Below are 19,901 nucleotides of genomic sequence, written 5' to 3' on the forward strand. Positions count from 1 at the left end.
GGCAATGCAAATTGTTTTGTAACTTTCCTGTTTATGTATTTCCTTTAGGTTTAAGTTTCATTTTGTTTAATTAGTAACTTCCCTGCTAGGTGTATGCTAGGCTTCTACTTCAGTAGTTTGACTCACAGAACTGGTCCACCGTGTTTAACAGGCATGAAACACTTTAATATGACATTCAGCACAAGTTGACTGAAGGAACTATATATTTCGCACTTTATTTTCAGAAATCGCTGCTTGGGTTTACCTTTTGGACAGATGTCTGTGCAAGGGATGCACATTTTAATCCGGTTCTCCTCCACTTCCATCTTGTTGCTGGGACATGCTCTCACACAGGAGCTGTGGTCCACGACAAAGTTATCTGATAGAAAAAGCAGCAAAAATCTGAATTAGAGGACTTCACCAGTCTTTTAGCATACCGCATACAACCCCCTACAGTAAATTTGAAATATAATACTATAAAAATCAAAGCACATTCCTGGAAGGACCCCTCTAATTGTATGAAACTGATTGTATTTTAATCACATTTGTGTAATGATCAAAACTAATGGTCTATATCAATGAGAAACAGTAATGAATTAGCTAAGTACTTGGTTGCAGAAACAGGAAAGCCATACTGTGGTATGATCATCTGATGATCAGTAGAAGTCGAACGTGCAGTCTCTTCATGTCACTCAAATTTTAATGCACGTTCGCTGAAATATTTCACTACCATAACTGCACATCCATGACAGAACGAGCTAAGCTTTTTCAGCTGCCAGAAGCTGAAGCAGATGGCATAGCAACTAGCTGATTGAGATACACACTTTATTTATGTTTGATTTATGTTTGAGTAATCTATCTTGACTTGAAATAATTGCCTGGGGTCCAATTTCAGGATTGACAGGGGATAAATGACTCATCAACAGACGCCAGCACAGATTCTAAAAAACAAAAAACAAAGACTTATTTACGAGCGTTATTATCAGCATCTATGTTATTGCGGCGTAGCGTTGTGTAATGGCACACACACCAGATCATTTTGCAGCTGCTTGGATGTGCACTGCGTTCGCTGAGAACTAGGTGCAGACTTACGTGGACATTTCTTGACACAGAAGGCTCCATAGGTGTATTTCGCCCTGGGGTTGTGCTCTAACTGGAAGGACGTCGGGTTGTACACAAAGGGCTGAGGGCACTGGGTCACGCAGGCCCCGCTGTCGTTGAAATTGGTGCAAGCCTGCAGAGGGAATACAACCGCAGTGAGCTAGGTTGAAGGCAAATGGGGAGGGCTGTGATTTTCCTGCATAAGTCACCATGAGCGAAAGAGTATTACAGCAGCATTTCATTTTTACGTGGGATTGTGACATGCGAATCATGCGGCCCTCCTTTGTCTCTTTGAACGCCAAATGGGAGAAAAATTGGAGCCATTGATCCACAGCCATGATGTAAATGGTGAAATGTTTTCCCATAAACCTCTTAAGTGATTTGTCGTCTGTGGCCACAGGCGGAAACAGCAGTAATTGAATTGGATGAGCCTTTCTGTGAATTACAACTACAATATCATCCCTGTCAGCATGTGCAGGGAAGTCATGCACCAGTTTGAGGAAAAAGGTAGAACTTGAGGTGATAAAAGGGATATTAATTATGACACAGAATCCCCAATTTGTCCTTTAAAGAGCGCCGCTGTGGAAGATGTTTACAGCACCATAAAATGACAAACAATTTATCAGCAGGTAAACAAAGTGGATCATTTTCGGGCGGGGAGGATGGCAAACAGATGTTGGACAAAAGATGTGGAATGGGAAGAAGGATGAGTGTAGATAGGATGATTTTCTTTCTTTCTTTTTTGGTCACTGTACGTGTGTGTTGAAGGCAGAAATAAAAGAAGTAAAGAGAGTTAAAGAGTGAGAAAGTGTGTGTGTGTGTGTGTGTGTGTGTGTGTGTGTGTGTGTGTGTGTGTGTGTGTGTGTGTGTGTGTGAGACGTACAAAGCAGTCCGTGTCCTTGGGGCCGGAGCAGCCGCCGGCGCATTCGCGATGGCAGCAGTCGCTGACGTAAGGCCCGAAGCATCGACCGTCACACTGCTCTGCACACACCGTTTTTGTCACTGCAACGGAAGTAGAAAGACTGAATTTTAAAGGTCTGGCACACACACACACAGACACGCACACACATCTACATACATTCACACTCATAAAGAGAGACAATACCACCACGCTCAACCTTCCTCTCTAGTCACAACTGCTCACAGTCGCATGTAGGCAGGAAGAAATTTGGGGCTTCAGCAACCTAAAGGTCAGCCAAGTTGGTTTGCGACCACAGAGTCACTGCCTAGAAAGCACAGACGTACTTTAAAAACATGAAGCACTGTCTTCTGTCTCAAGAACCTCCTTGGAAACCCTTGAAGAGGACTCTTCTCCTCTAACTGCTCCGAAGCTTCAGCTTAGAGACCGAACAGCTGAAAATAGTGTTTGACAGCGTCCAGGAATGAATCTAAGGGGGAGCTTTGCTTGTGGAAACCCAGTTGGTTTTCCCTAGATACATAAAGTTTGGAAAAAATTTACTGAATCTCACAGATTCGCCATATCAGTGTTTATACAATGGGTGCTTTCAGCCAAGCGAGTCAATTGGCCAAAGACGCCGTCCAACTGTTCTGATTCCCAGAAAGCCTGGCTTTACTCGCTGATATGCCAACTTTTGCAGTAACCAGGGAAATATTTACTGCCATTCCAGTTTCTTCTCTGTATTTTATTTCAACTAGTTTAACGGGAGCTGTGTAAGTATCATTAGTAATGTGTGGCTTGTCCCCATTTCATCAGCCAACATTTCTGATAAAGGACAGTCTCCCACACTGTATTGATAAAGAAGGATATAGACCAGCCAGAGAGTCAGCAGGAGCTTGAAGCCCAGGCATTAAAAACTGCTGTGCTCACTCTGTGCTGAGTTGCGAACATAATGATGCAGTAGTGGAAAAAAAACCCAAGCCTCTGTAATCTATTAGTCTGTTAGTTTAAGAAAAACAAGCCAGAGCCTCTGTAAGTCTTTCCATGAGGGGAACATCCTGTAATTATATGAACGACAAACATTTCTCTAGTTAAACTCCTTCCTTTGGTATCTCATTTTTTTCCTTTTATTTGTTATGTGCCAAGTATTGCTACACGGTGATGAACAGTTATTTCCTACCTATAATTAATAATACATTTTCTAGATATTGGCTATAAGCTTGGTGTCCAACTTTAATAAAAAATGAGAAGAAAAAGAAAAAAATAGGATAGTCCTCATGAAGCTTAAAAAGCAAATCTATCCCAAAGCAGATTACTGGAGATTACAGATTATTTTAAAGCAGATTTTACAGTATCATTAATTTTCTCCTGCCAGTCAGTAAAAACAAGGGGTCACTTGGCCTTAAACTAATAAGTGATTTAAAAGAATTTCATTAGCCTACTTCTCAGTGTTTATGTTGAGTTCTGCTATTGCACTTTGCATAAATAGATTTTGAAAAACTTTTTCAGTTGTAAAATGAATTATTGTTTGTGTGGGTTGTACTTTTTTTTTCTTTTTAAATGAAATGACTTATGCTAGGCAAATGAGTCGTAGGTTGGTTAGCATAGCTTACTGGCATAACACTAGACTGTCTATATCTGAAGTGAAAAGAATATCCTGGTTGTTCCTAGCTTAGCCCTGCAAAATCAGAGAGAAATAATGTCTTCAAACAACATTTCATAACTGTAAGATTAAGAACATCGATATTAGGCCCCAAGCCTTTGCATTGCAGGGTAAGGTTAGCCTAGCTTAGCCAATAAACTGCTAGATTTCACAGTCTAAATTTTCACTAAAATGAACATAACACATTTAAACTTCACAAACTGACCTTTTCACACTTCCACAAATCTAATGATATACTTTATATGTGTTTGAATGCATTGGATCTAGAACACTATTAGCCTGTCTTAGGGAATAACTAGCTTGGTTTTGTCCAAATTGCCAAAAATACATATAGGCACATCTAAAACACCATTACCATGATGAAACTTGGTTCACTAAAGGGCTCAGTTAACATCTAAAATGTTCAAGTTCATAAGAGTACAACTAGAAAAAGACTTGTTTGGAAGCATTTTCAGGAGAAAGCCTCTGCTTTCTAAAAAAAACAACAACATAGCAGTAAAGCTAAGTGCAAAGTTGCAAGTGAACAAACTACAAGACTTCTGGAACAATGTCCTTCGCACAGACGATAGCAAAATGGAGATGTTTGGTCATGACACACAAAACCAAATATAGCATATCAGCACAAACACATATCAGCTGATTGATGGTGGGGTAATGATTCAGGCTTATTTTGCAGCCACAAGACCTGGGCACCTTAAAGTCATTGAATCCACCATGTACTACCAAAGTACTCTTGAGTCAAATGTGAGTCCAACAACTTAAATTTACTTCAAACTGGCTCATATAACGGGAGAATGACCCAAAGCAAGGCAGCAAATTTACAACAGAATGGCTGAAAAAGATAAAAACTAAGGTGCTGCAACGGCCCCGTGAACTGAACTGAAGCAACATTGTAGAGAAGAGTGGGTCACAATTCATCCAAAATGATGAGACTGATAAAGTCATAGAGAAAAGTATTACTTCAAGTTACTGCAGCTAAAGGTGGTTCTGCGAGCTCCTGAATCATGAGATGTACCCCAGAGGGCCACGTAATGTGAAAACGTTCTTTTTCACATGACTGTCTCTCTCTGTGCATAGCTATTTGACACCACTCTTAACTTCAATACATGTAGCACTGGTCCACAGTGTTACCTTTACAATAAAGGGTGTAGCTTTGGAGTTGTGTTATCAGAGTGGGATTTATAACTTGGCACCATAGACAAATGGAAAATTGAGCTTTCAATATAAGTAATTATTGTGAAAAAGTTTTCCAGCCCAAAGGATGATGTTTGTCTAACCAGCAAGTTCAGGGATTGTTGGCCAAGTTGATCCACCCCTTATTTGCAGGGTAAAAGTCTTCTGATTGACATTAAACTACCCAACACCTAATGTGGATGTCCGCAAAGAAGTAAAGCTACACATGCATGTGATATCAGTAAAGGGCAATAGGATTAATTTTTAATTTTATACCGGGAAAGCAATACATTACATCACGTGTGAATCAGCGTTTTGAGGTGGGACTGCAGTAGTGCACTCACAAGTTTGACACTGGTCCTCCTGATGGCCCCAGCAGCGTCCGTTACATGAGCGATGACAGCGTCTGCCTGCAAAAGACACCGTACATCAGAGAACTCTCTGCAAACTTTAGACGTAGTTTTGACACAAACACACATTAAAGACACTGCCCCCACACACATCAAACACCTAATCGTTCGCTCGTGCATGCCCTTAAAACTGCTTGACTAATGACAGTGACAGAACTGTCGAATCTCCTCCGCTCATCCAACAATAGATTTCAAGTCACTGGCGACTCATGGCCTGTGAGAAACATGAGCATGAAAGACAGGCTTCTTCTCCCTTCCGTCAAGAGCTAGCAGGCAAAGTGGGACCTGACAGAGCATTCACAGCCTTCATCTGCCCGTGGCCCATCATCAAGACTTAATTGACTATGGGTTAATTACAGAGTAAGTGGAATAGTGAGGCAGATTGTCACCCGGCCCCTTCAACCACTCCCACTGTGGGGTTGTTAATGTTAAATACTAACTACAACTTGGCAAAGGGCCTCAATTTGGCAACCTCCACTCCCACAAACTCTCTTGTCATTTTTGGCCCACCTCCTCTGTTCTTTGTTTCTTTTCATCCCCTTCCTCCTACATCAGTGGCATCTCATCAACAAAATAGCAACGTTTCACGCACATTGTACTTGTACAGGGTCTTCCCCAACCTTTATTGTCTAGAAACAGGCTTTGCATGATGTCCTGATCCCTGCTCATGCTAGTCAGATTGTATTCTGTTCATTCTGCAAAGTGTAAAAAAAAGGTCATAACGCCTTTTCATTTGCCCCATTGTCTATGTCTTTGCTACCACTCGGTGCCACAGCTGTCCCCATTGTTCACCCTGACACGTTTTGATACAGAGACCCTGAAGAAACTGCTTTCCATCCCTCAAAATGAGCAAAAGGCTTGTCCATAAATGCGCAGAAAAGTTTGAAAGAGTTGTCTTTAGCAGCCAGTTCCTCTGACAGAATGTCCGCCGGATACTGACGCCTGTTATGGCCAAAGCAGAGGGAGCTGAGGGACAGCCGGGACCACAAAGGGGGTGAGGCGGTTGGGTAACAAGGGAAGTGGGCAGCTTCAAACCAGCTGTCAGATTCACTGAGATTTAAAAAGACCACAGCAGACAGCAGCTCCATGGGCCTTGCTGCAAAGTCGTTAACATACCACTACAATAGAAAGGTTCACGCGCTGATCTAACACTATGTGATTTTGCTTCCAAATGACCGCCAGGCAAACAGAATGAGGATAGGGCGTGATTGCTGCTGGATGTGTGTGTGTGTGTGTGTGTGTTTCTACAGTATGTTGGAATGTGCCACTTTAACATTTCACTGACGATACTTTAAAGGGCACCTATTACATTCATATCTTGCTCCACATTTTTATTCTTGGACTCTAGTAGAGAAGCTTTGCATGATTCACAGTTAAAATGAACCTTAGGTATCTTATACTGGGCCTTAGTGCAACTGCATGTTAGTTCATTTACTGCTTGAAACAGTCCTATTTCATTCCTTTAACTTTTCCTTAAGCCAGCTTTCTTATAATTGGCTGCCCCATGCAAACAGAAGGTTTGAACAGCTGTGGATGTGGTTTCAGTGCCAGAGATGAAGTATTTCTGTCATATTAAACCTGTATATGACGTATATACAGTTGTGATCAGAAGGTTACATCCACTCGTCATGGGCATGAATGTCATGGTAATTTTGTTCTATTTCCAGGGTGGAATGACACATACAGCGGGGAAAATAAGTATTTGACACATCAGCATTTTTATCAGTAAGGGGATTTCCAAGTGGACTATTGACACAACATTTCCACCAGATGTTGCCATCAAGCCAAATATTGAAGTCATACAATCAAATCAGAACATATAAGTATACAAGTTAAACCATAATAAATAAAGTGAAATGACACAGGGAATAAGTATTGAACACACTTTATTCAATACTTTGTAGAAAAGCCTTTGTTGGTGATTACAGCTTCTAGACGCCTCTTGTATGGATAGACCAGTCGTCTGCATTGCTCAGGAGTGATTCTGGCCCATTCTTCCACACAAACGGTCTTTAAATCTTGAAGGTTCCTTGGGCCTCTTTTATGAACTTTAATCTTCAGTTCTCTCCATAGATTTTCTATGGGATTTAGGTCAGGTGATTGACTGGGCCATTCAAGCAACTTGATTTTCTTTCTTTGAAACCACTTCATTGTTTCCTTGGCCTTGTGTTTGGGATCATTGTCTTGCTGAAATGTCCACCCTCTTTTCATTTTTAGCTTCCTGGTAGATGGCAGCAGATTTCTATCCAGAATGTCCCGGTACATCTCTCCATTCATCCTGCCTTCAATAATATGAAGTCTGCCAGTACCCCTTGCTGAAAAGCAGCCCCAAACCATGATGCTTCCACCCCCAAACTTGACTGTTGGTATGGTGTTCTTGGGGTGGTGAGCAGTGCCATTTCTTCTCCAAACATGGTGTGTAGAATGACTGCCAAAAAGTTCAATTTTGCTTTCATCTGACCATACTATAGTCGTCCAATAATCCACAGGCTTCTCCAAATGCTGTTGCGCAAATTTTAACCGAGCCTTGACATGCTTTTTGTTCAGCAATGGAGTCTTGCGTGGTGAGCGTGCATGGATGCCATGGCGGTTCAGTGCATTGCTTATAGTTTTCTTTGAAACAACAGTACCTGCTGATGCAAGGTCTTCCTGAAGTTCTGTCCGAGTGGTTCTTGGCTCTTGGAGAACCCTCCTGATTATTCTTTGGACTCCTCGGACAGGGATCTTGCGTGGAGCACCTGATCGTGGCAGGTTTATGGTGAACTGATGCACTTTCCATTTCCGGATAATGGCCCCCACAGTGCTCACAGGAACATTCAGCATTCTGGAAATGCACCTATAACCATTCCCATCAAAATGCTTTTCAACGATAAGATTACGAAGATCTTGAGAGAGTTCTTTGCTTTTACCCATCATGAAGTCTTTCCTGTGTGCCTTCTGGGTAATGAGGAGCCTTTATAGGCCATCAATTAGGACTAAAGCAGCTGATATCAATTAGTACTGATAGGGGACAGGATTTCTCTATCAATACTGACAGATTTCAGGTGATCTCCTGGCTTTCTATGTCATTTTGCCCCTTGTTATCTCCATGTATTCAATACTTATTCCCTGTGTCATTTCACTTTATTTATTATGGTTTAACTTGTATACTTATATGTTCTGATTTGATTGTATGACTTCAATATTTGGCTTGATGGCAACATCTGGTGGAAATGTTGTGTCAATAGTCCACTTGGAAATCCCCTTACTGATAAAAATGCTGATGTGTCAAATACTTATTTTCCCCGCTGTATTTAATGACTGTATGATTTTGGAAACTGCAGTTGTTTAGAAATGGCGGGTAGAGACCTTCCAAAGCTGTGAAAATCTCCTATTATTCTTATTAGAGCTTCACTGAATTCATTGGACTTTCCCATTGCTTTGAATAGTGTTTAACCCCATTAGTGCTGTCAAACAAACCTTTTTTATGCTGGCAAAGAGAAACTACCAGTTGTAGTCTATCATGATCACTAATGAGAAGTTTACAGGGCTTGGTATTGTTGAGTTAAAAGACATTATTGAACTTTTAACACCAAACTTTTAAAAGATTTAAGTATATATTTGAGTCTGTATGTATACTTTTGGCTATGTGGATTAATAGCTTCTTGCCGGTTTGTTCCGAAACCTCCATCCTTCATTCATCCATCTTCTTCTATTTATCCACTTCAGGTCTACCGGGGTGCTTTTAGCCTATAAAATCCCATTGACCTCTTCTTTAAAACAAGAACTTAAGTGTTCATTGCTTGGGGGCATCACCAGTGACTTAGAGGTCAGAAGGTTAATCTAATCAAAAACTACTGGTTCTACCGGTTTGCACCCTCACTCTGTACTCACATCCATTGTTGCTGTTGTTGGACGGCACCACCAGCAGCTCAGCTTGGGGGTTCTTGATAATGTCACGCCAATGGATGGTGTCTGCGTGACACAGGAATTTGTTCTGGTCAACATAAACGCCCCCATTCAGTATCTCTGCACAAGGAAAAACAGAAAGGAGAGAGAAAGAGACAAATGAGCACATAGCCGTGGATATAGAGTACATGTGCACGATGGCAGAAAATCAATACTTCAAGGTTAACTCTTCTCTTTGTCTCAAAGTACCACGCTGCATATGCTGTTCCCTGAAGCGCATCTGAGCATGACGATAAATGCTATTGACAAATGCACACAGATATTCTATGCCAAGTCCAAAGATATTTGTATAGAAAGTACCTCATAAAAATAAGCAAATGGATTTTGAAGAAACTCCTACTATACGCCAGTCTGATTTCCTAATTATGCGCTGAGTATTATTAAGTAATTTCATTTATCTTCAGAGTTAATGAGTTTGAATGTCACAGGCAGACATGATACTTGTTGTGTTAATTAAAACTGGAGCAGAGAAAGCGCATAGCTTCGGAGTTTAGATGCACTTAAATCTTGAAACTTTTTTCTTTTTATTGTTGAATTATTAACTTCAAGACTCCTAAGCGGCCCAAACAATCAAACTGTCTCATAGAAAATAACTGGAACTGGAGCTTTTCGTGACCTACTCCACAGTGAGAGCCAACACACCAAAGACAAAGGCAGGCACTTCAACCAGCATTTGCTTAATAGCAAAAATATGTTTCCTTTCAAGGACCAGTGCCCTTAACAGATGCCTGGGCATGGATAGTGATAATACATTCTAATCCCTCTCCCTGTTACTAATCCAGGTTTTGGATATAGAGACTGAATGAAATGATGCTGCAGTAATCCCCCCCTCCTGAGTTGTGACCCAAAGCAGAAGGGAAAAAACAGCCCCCATCTGTGTTTCTTTCTCTCTGGGATACCAGCAGACTATATAATTTAACCTATTTGGGGGATTTAGATACAATCATCTTGCATCTCCTTCTCCTTGAATATGATTCCATGAAAGTACTTGTCAAAATAAATGAAATTTAATAATGAAAAAAGAAGCAACAATGTGCTTCAGATTAGGGCTGGATTAGCTGAAGGTAAAGAAGGGCATTGTCTCTCCAGGCAGATTATTAACGGCGTGCGCTTATGATTCGACTGCTGAGAAGCACACACACACACACACACACACACACACACACACACACACACACACACACACACACACACACACACACACAGGAAGCTAATCATTACCATCCGACACCCTGATTAAAGAAGTGGGCCTTGGTGGAGACGGGGACATTTATTCAAAGCTCTCTTAGAGGTGACATGGCGCTCTGTCTGCCTGCTGAATGGCCTACAGCCGCAGCTTCATGTAATCATGTTCCCGTCACAATGGACGATTTATCTGGGCGTGTTTAACATTCATGTATGGCGGCTGGAGAGAAAAAAAAAAGGAAGAAGAAGCTTGTACAAATAGCACATGGACTGCACCATCAGCATGCTTTGATAGCATTCAAAAATAGCTGTGAAATGAACGGCCATCCATTACCGAACCCCGATTAATTATTTTTCAGACGGCAGATGTGTCCATATGTGCATTTCGTGTTTTCCCTTAAGTCTCCTTCATGTGATAGAGGGCTTTGTTGTTGAGCCGCTTCACGCCTCTAAAGATCCTTGAACAAACAACCCATTAGTTCAGACATACTGTGCACATAGACAAGGTCATCAGGGAGCACGTAACAGGTCAAGATTATAGGTTTTACACACACACAGGCTCATCGGACATTTGCTTGTGTCAGGCATCTTTCCACCACGACTGGGTGAGGGCCCTACTTTGCTTGAAAATGACCTCTTTTTACAACTGGCTAGAAGTGAGCATCCCTCGCTGGATTGTTACGTGTCTTGCCTATGAGATAAAAACACTGTAAAGCCTTGAAGTTTCTGAAGGATGTTTTAGTTTATGTCAAACTACAGACTCAGCAGATGTTGCCTCTCATATTTTGCAGCTGCAAGTGAGGATTTATAATGGTGTGCTATGCTAGGGTAACACCTTGAAAAGCTTTTGAAGGCTTTTTTGTCCAGTAACTGAAAAAAGACATAGTATTGGTTCGGCATTGTAAATAAAGGCCGACACACTAAAAAGCAGGTTTTGTGCAGTGTGTTTGACAGGCACATAAAGCACTCTTAATGCTGTGTAAATGTTGTGAAGCACAAACAAGCAAGGTTCAGCTAATTTTCCTTTAATTACATTTATTAATAATCTGTTTTCAAGCATGGGGCCATCGTTCAATTGCAAGAAATTGGAAAAGAAAGATTTGACAGAATATATGAATCTCTGGAAACATGCTGCACATTAAGCAATCTCATCTGATCTACAGATGTACCTTCCTACTCAACCCACATCAGACAATGGTTCACTTAATACCTGTCTGTGAAGGTTCTCAGTCATCCAGGTCATCGTAGTCAAAGGAGCTTGCAAAGAAAAGCGTCTGGACTTCTTTAAGTTGCTTGAAGACGTTTCACCTCTCATCCGAGAAGCTTCTTCAGTTCTAAGGTCAAATGGTGGAGAGTCCCAGATATAAACCTAGTGGGAGTAACCCCCCACAGAGGGACAAAAGGACCCCCTGATGATCCTCTAATCGCCTGAGCCAAGGTGTGAAACTGGGTGTGGGTCCCAATCAGCCAGAGTTTCGGGTGTGTTCATTGTGAAACCTGGCCCCACCTTATCATGCGAATTCCTGAGGTCATGCGAATTCCTGAGGTTCCCGATTCACTTAATACCCTTTCCACACAATGGTAAATGGCCTGTATTTGTATAGCGCTTTTACTAGTCCCCCCTAGGGACCCCAAAGCGCTTTACACACCCAGTCATCCACCCATTCACACACACACATTCACACACTGGTGGAGGCAAGCTACAGTTGTAGCCACAGCTGCCCTGTGGGGCGAGGCTGCCATATCTGCCATATATTGGCCCTTCTGGCCAACACCAGTATGCGGTAGGTGAAGTGTCTTGCCCAAGGACACAACGACCGAGACTATTCGAGGCGGGGCTCGAACCGGCAACCTTCCGATTACAAGGCGAACTCCCAACTCTTGAGCCACGATCGCCCCCCAATCAGTTCAGGAAACCCATATACACTGCATTGAAAACATTACTTTACACAACAGTGATTGTCCATCTGCAAGCTGCTTTGTAACCCACCTCCTCCCCAGGCCCTCCTCTTTTTATATACTATTTCTGACTCAACCATGAACCCTAGTCATGCATCTTCCCTTGGTTTTGCGGTATGCACCTTCAAACTCATTTTGTAAAACACTGCAGAAAAATTCTGTTCACTTTGATCATTTTGATCTTAGATATAGAAATATTTTATTTGATACAGGAAAACTGGTCCGGTCAGTGGTGGTCGTGAAATGAACTGGACATATTAAGCAAATGCAATGATAAATCATGGAATAGTTGTTCAGACAAGTCTTGACTAAGATTGTGGACCAAATCCTGGTTCATTTTGCTTTTTATTATCATTAGGGAAATGTGGTTAATAACACATGACCTACATGAAGCATGTCTTTCAGTTTCCCAACACCTGAGCACCTTTAATGACATCGGCTCACTCTTATTCTGCAGAATTACTGTGGTAGGTGGTACAGTCTATCCAATACCAATCGGAAAGTCATCAGATCGATCCCTGGCTAACCCAGTTCATGTGTCAAAGTTCAAGGTGAACCCTTGGTTGCCCCCAATACATCCACTGGAGTGAGTGTGCATATGAATGCTAGAGAGTGTGTAATTCTGAGTGTTCAAATGGACTAGCAAGGTGCCATTGCATCAATGCATTTACCAAACAGTAGTTTGATCATTCTTGGGCTACAGACTCAAAACTCACATTGATATCAGTGACAAAGGTCTGAAAGGTGGCCTTAATTAACACTGTTTGCCTTGCAGTCTTGATGACACATTATACTTATGACAATTTGTGGGAGTCCAATCAAAAGGGTCAGTGGTCAAAGTTGGATGTAACCATCATTCTACAGTAAAAAAAAAAAAAGTGAGAAACTTCCAGTCATGACATGCATAACCAATCCAAGCAATTACAACGTATGAATCTGTAAATTGTGCAATAAAATGTCTTATTCTTTAAGAGATACGTTGGTTAGTAGCAGATTTCACCCATTGTAATGATAAAGAAAATGTCTGAATGAGTGGGATATTACTATAGGAGACTATGAAAGACACTTTCTTACATGAATTGAGCTCCAGCTAACCAAAGCAGGAAGGATTTGAGATGAAGTAATATTCATATCAATCACAAAGCTCCACATCACTTCTTTAATTTCAGCTCCATAGAAAAATACACTATGATCTACTATGCAGTCTCTAAAATAGGTACAAAAAAGAAAAAAATCTCCTGTCTCCCTTTTGATCGTCTATATGTTCAACCAAAAGACTTCAGCTCCTCTGGGTGACACTTCCTAGTCATGCCGTTTTATGCATGTATACGGCCGCTGAGGCCTCTAATGCCATATGGTCAGGTCATGTTTGGTTCAAGACGGCTTCTGGTGCAGCATTTTGCTACAGCTCTCTTGGCAGTGAAATAAAGTGCCTCACTGTGATGGAGAAAAAAAGAATCACATAGCAAAAGTCGAAGTGTCATGCTGAATCAGAGATTAGATTTGATATAGAACTGTGCTGGGGAATAAGAGGAGGTCACTGGAGAAATTCCATCAAATGCAAAACTGAAAAATGGAATAAATGGCTTAATTTAATGACACCACCTTTATTGAATTCATTTACTTTCTTTCTTCTCCATCACTCAGTCCCATAAACCCCACATTTCTGACTCCCTCTAATGCTCCATCATAAAGGATGGTGCTTCATATTTAGCGCAGTCAAGCTCTAAAAAAGTGTTGCTGAACAATATAACAGTGTGGGCATTCAAGGAATAAAATGAGGGTTTGTTTCAAAGTGATAAACAGTGACTTAAATATCCACACTGTAAGCCTTATTTAAACCACCTGCTTGGGTTAAGGGTTATGGTCAGAAGAGACTTTAGGGGGGTTAAGAAAAATGAAGAAAATGAAGAATGGCTCCAAAACTCAGTCTTGCAGACTTGTCAAAATGCCTAATTTTACTTTAGGGGTTAAGGTTATGCATTATTTACAGCTTGACTGCTTTGAGCGACAGGGATCCAGTATTTGGTTTGATTAAACTTAACATTCAATATCAGTGCAAATTACAGATGTTCCTTCCTATCCAACCTTGTAAGCCAGTGTGAGTTAGTTAATAACTCTGCAGTTCTCTCTTCCTGTCCAAATATGACCAAATCACTATGAAAACTACTTTCTCACATGAGTTGAGCTCCAGCTGACCAAAGCAGGAAGGGCAGCTGCTGCTCTGAAGGCTCAAGCTGCTTTTGGCCTTTTTGGTGTTTCAAAACTGGATATGACAAGAGAAGGGCAGGACTGATGGTGAATCAGCACATTCGTTGGCCAATAATTTGTCGATTATAGGTTGTTAACCAATGAACATAACTCCTCCTTCTTTCTGAAACATCCATTAATTTTCTTCTGCTTATTCAATTTAGGGTCTTTTTGAAACAATGTTAGGATTTAAATTGATTAAATGAAGCTGTTTTTCTGATTTTTATATACACATCGCGATGGGTTCATTATCGAGTTGATGCACATGATGTAACTCATGAAACCTCTATTGGTATCAACCACTGGTGGCCATTAAAAAAACATGCATGCTTAAGGCACTTCCATTTTAGCTTCACTTTTTAGACCTGGAAGCTACACCCATGTTTTATGCTGTCTACAGATGAAATCCAGCTTAGAAAAACAGGATAGGGACAGCCAAAATGCCAGTGAGTTACATAGCATTGGAGACTATGGCATGATCAAAATTATTGTGAAAGTGTGCAATTAAGTTTTGATCTTGCTGCCTTTGAAATAGCTGTGCCACAGACTGTTGACTGAAAGTGTTTGCCCAAAGGTTGAGGTACCATGTGTCCACTTCAGCTGCTTGCAATGGGTTGCTTAATGTGAAAAAACAAAATCAATAAAATCACCAGGCAACTACTGATTTTTGTAGTATTTATTTTGTATTTATGACCTTTCTAATGATAATGTAAATAAGCTGTTTCTTTTTTCTTCCCCTTAGAGTTTATACGATAGGTTATCATGACAGTCCACTGGGTATATTGAAGTCAGACATATCAATAGATATGTATCCCTTCAGTTATCACTGAGAACTTTCTGGAGCACAAACAAAACTGCACAACGAATACAAGTGTGGGAGCTGTCGTTAAACTTGATAAATTAACCAATTAAAGGGCAAAAACACAGGTCTGAAATTAATGGCTGAACACTTGAGGAAACCTCATAATGCTGTGGAAGCGGATGTGGAAGTAACCTTTTCACATCCCAGCTTCTATAATTATATTCAACATTTTGTTTGCTTTCTATGCTCTTCTCTGAGGTGGGGGAGGGTGGGGTGCGGGGGTCAGCACTGACTTTAATTTTCAGATCACTGACATTAAGAAGCAGTGAGTCACTGACATTAGTGAGGGAAGGAAAATAAAGTTGGAGTGCCCTGACAATGTTTCTGTGACTCTTGAACGGTTATGCAAAGTTAGAAACTAAAATAAGGAACAAATGTTTTTGAAAAACTCGAGGTAAGAGCAGCATTTTAAGATTTCACTGAGATATTTATTTGCATTGTGTATCCAACACTTACATAGTAGAGAACAGGCCAATAAGTGTTCAGATTGTTAGGGATATAAAAATGATCCCTGTGCCAAGCTGCTTTTCGCAAGCCAATTAAGTTCATTTTACTGTCGTTGAGCAGAGCGAAGAGCCTCTATTTTGAAGTAGGTCCTAGGCAATGATGGCCCCAGCACCAATCAGTGGCCATAGCTCTATAGGGAGCCTGCTGATGAGCTTTCATCAGTGCTGCGAGCCACTTGTCCCACATCTCTTTCTCTCCCTAATTATGCTGATGAATAAGTCCGTAATAGTGATCTGTCCTCGGTTGATGAGTCCATGCATTTGCTGTTATTGTCTTGTCTCGAGGGCGGGTGTGTCACGTATCACACAACTCAAGCTGAGTGCATTCGGGCCATCCACACTGCCCTTTTGTATTACGATCATCTTTCTGTACTTGTCACCCTCCACCCTGCACCCACCCCCTTCAGACCCACCCATCCTCTCCAGCATTAAAAGCACTTCCTCACTCCGGTGATGGGCTGACTTGCTGAGCATGGGGAACAGAGAAATCGAGATGATCACTCTTTCTTTTCACAGTCGGATGCCCTCTTTTCCATGAGTCAAGCACACACACAGTCTTACAAACACACACACGAACACAGCCAGAAGCTTTTAAAACACTCAGAAAACAATGCCTCTGAAATAATCAGGCAAAAGTGAGAAATTCGTTACATAAATGCAAAAAATCCCAATAACTACTTCCTGTCCAACACCAAAGAGCATCTTGGAGATCAGTTGCATCAGGTCGACAAAGCCTCACATTTGCGGCAGAGCTGGAGAGTTAAGCTGCAGCTTTACCTCTTAAATGCCAATTAATCACTCAGTGACTGAGAGCGAAATGCGGAGAGCACTGTGAAGCCTCTTGAGATTTTTTTCCCCCTCACATATAAATCAAGTGGAATACATTGTCTCCGACTTGTTCGGATTGTTGTTTATAAATTTAGATACTTTAATGCCATAAATTCTCCACTACAGAGAGACATTCATGTTGTTTGCAGTTTTATGGATATGATTCACAGAGCACTCTCCTTGGTATGTTTAGAATGCGAGTACCTTAAGCTTAGACTATGCAAGAGAAAATAACTAGGGGTGCAACGATACTCGTATCGATATTGAACCGTTCAATACAGTGCTTTCGGTTCGGTACGCATATGTATCGAACAATACAAAATTTTTCATTTATTTTATCAACTTTTCTTCTTATGATGCTGTCTGTGTTGAGAGCTCAGTGGATCTGCGTTCGACTACTCCGCCTAGGCTGCACTGTCGAGCGCAGATCCACTGAGCGCAGCGCTAGCTAGCAAGACAGAAGTTAAACTCTTGTGGCAACATGGCAAATTGAACCTCCCCCACCCTCATTCAGATGTGACCTTTGGTTTTCATGTGACGTATGACCCTGAAGGTAAGCACGTCATGGACAAAAGTAAAACAGTATGTCGGATGTGCCACGCAATGCTCAATTACATGGGTGGGAACTACTGCGTTAGCGCAGTTAGCTCGTTAACGTGTTGGCCGTCCAGCCCCTGTTAGGATGCCTGGGTCGTTGACCCAGGGTTTTTGAGTTTATGATATTATTTATACTTTCTAGTTTTTGGTTTCTTTGAGTTCTGTCTTATGGTTTATGTCTCTGTCTTCTTTAGTTGCTCTGTCTCCCCTATCACCTGCATCCCCTTGTCTAGTTCGCGTCTATGTGTATCCTTAGTTCCTATATCCCCGTGTCCAGTCAGTGTTTGTGTCTGCCCTGGTCCCACGTCTCTGTTCCCTCTGTAGTGCCTGCATGTGAGTCTGTGTCTTTGTTCAGTCTGTGTTATGTGTTTCCTGTTTACTTTGAAGGTCTCTGTCTTTTCTCAGTGTGTTCAGTTTACGCTTCTTTGGTCTCGTCAGTTCTGATTTGTCCCAGCTGTGTTTCCCTCCTGTCACTCATTCCCTGATTGCTCCCTCTGTGTATTTAAGCCCAGTGTTTCTCTGTGTCTGTGTCGCGATCTACTGTTTATTTTGCTGTGTGTTTTGTCAATCCGCTGGTGTTAGTTTATATTTTTTGACCTTTTTCCCCAGTTATGTTATGTTTGAGTTCAGCATTAAAGCTGTTTTGGTTTAAGTTCTGTCTCCGGAGTCTGCACCTTGGGTCCTATTCCTGTCTGCACACAGCCACACCTAACAGCCCCACACACGGGGCGATCCGCGGTAGCTCGTTAATGGAGATTTGCCGTGTTGTGGCGTTAACGTCATTTCTGATTAACACTGACAGCACTAGTGGGAACACAATGAATATGACTGCACATTTACGCCGACATCATCCTAGTGCAAAAACAAGTGGAAGCAGACAAAAACAACAAGCACGCATGCTACAAACTTTACCCGAGTCATTTAGACAGCCGTTAGCACATGAAGAAAGTCTTCCTCAGAAGACTTAAGAGACTTCCATCTGCCACTGAAGGTGCTCAAGAACTTTTACTCCTGCACCATCGAGAGCGTCCTGACGGCAAACATCTGCACCTGGTTTGGGAACAGCACTGAGCACGACAGACGAGATCTGCAAAGAGTGGTGCGCTCGGCCGAACGCATCATTCAATCAGAGCTCCCTGACCTGCTGTCCATCTACACCAAGCGGTGCAAGTCCAAAGCTAGGAAGATTATGATGGACCTCTCCCATCCCAACAATGGACTCTTCTCACTGTTGAGGTCTGGGAAGTGCTTCTGCTTCCTTAAGGCCAAAACAGAGAGAATGAGGAGGAGCTTCTTCCCCCAGGCTATTCGGGCCCTGAACCAGGTGTAGGACTGGACTCTCCCAAACACGTCACTATAAGACTGGACTCTCACACACATCACATCACCACACGCACTCTGGTTTTTCTTTATGCACACTTCCTGTAATTTATAATCTTTATAATCTCTTTCTGCTATTTGCACATTTTTACTGTAAATTTCTAAGTTAATGTGTAAATTTTGTAGTAACCTGTAAATTGTAAATACTGTAAAACCTTTTTCTGTCATTTAATGGTCGGGCATTGAACAGCTACAAGCATTTCACCCCCCATGTCATACTGTGTATGGTTGTGTGTGTGTGACAAATTAAATTTGAATTTGAATTTGACACATACCACCAACTTCAACTTTAGTGCAGACCAAGCACAACCTCAACTACCCAGCAGCACCACAAAAACTTCAAATAACAGCTCAAGAAAACCCAAAAAGAACTCAACACCTCCTTAACACCCAACATTACTGCTCTTATGACGTTATGACTGCCATTCTTCGCTTTGGTGTCGTTTCAGATGGTCATTTAGTCACCAGAGGGATGATTCTTATGTTACAGAGAGGGAGATTTTGCAAACATAAATGACTGTCTAGAGACAATTCTGAAAATAACGCCACAATCACTTTGCTTCCTGTTTTGACTTTCTCAATTCTTTTTTCTCCTAGTGGTTGCGCCTGAGTTGCGACACCTTTCATTCGGGTTAAGATTGAAGCGAGCGCTTTGTCTCTCAAGCACCAGCACAAATGGTTAAGAGGCTGTGGTGATGCACAACATCCAATGCAGTGACCATAAACTAGGCTTGAGGTATTAACCCAGCATCCAAACTCCCCATGTGTCAGCCCAATTGAGAAGCTGGAGCAAGCTTAATCCATGGATCACCCACTCTGCTGCCAATGTCCCAGTGGCAAACACCACAGGACATCTGCATAGGTTGTATGCCAATGCCACAGCAAGCAAGGGAAGGGACCCACACTATATTACGAATGTGGTTTTAATCTTGAGGCTGATCAGTTTGGGTCCAGTGAACTTGAATCCCTTCCCATTATTGTCAAAAGTATTTTAACAGCTTGCAGAACCTCAAGTTGTGAATGTTTAAGACTTTTATCCTGAAGCATTAACAAACAGTATTTCAGCGTTGACACAGAAGAGCATTTTTAACACAGTGGAAAGAATCAGTCAGAGTAAATAATCTTTTGTTTTAAAAATAGGGAAATACAGTAACTGAAAGGA

General features: G+C 41.6%; 1 protein-coding gene across 4 annotated transcripts in view; it reads right to left on the bottom strand.

Annotated features, from left to right (window-relative positions):
• The window catches only part of LOC308394589 (receptor tyrosine-protein kinase erbB-4-like), a 388,448-nt gene that overhangs the window by 114,109 nt on the left and 254,438 nt on the right, over positions 1–19,901 (bottom strand). For all 4 annotated transcript variants that reach the window (XM_080878981.1, XM_080878979.1, XM_080878980.1 and 1 more), the window contains exons 4-8: positions 9,098–9,232; positions 5,159–5,224; positions 1,964–2,082; positions 1,072–1,213; positions 245–358 (exon numbers count right to left, since the gene is read on the bottom strand). In XM_080878981.1, coding sequence (XP_080735107.1) covers positions 245–358; positions 1,072–1,213; positions 1,964–2,082; positions 5,159–5,224; positions 9,098–9,232 — 576 coding nt within the window. The remainder of the gene's footprint in view (positions 1–244; positions 359–1,071; positions 1,214–1,963; positions 2,083–5,158; positions 5,225–9,097; positions 9,233–19,901) is intronic.

The sequence above is a fragment of the Rhamphochromis sp. 'chilingali' genome, assembly GCF_963969265.1.
Source record: "Rhamphochromis sp. 'chilingali' genome assembly, chromosome: 3".
In the NCBI taxonomy this organism is placed as follows: Eukaryota; Metazoa; Chordata; class Actinopteri; order Cichliformes; family Cichlidae; genus Rhamphochromis; species Rhamphochromis sp. 'chilingali'.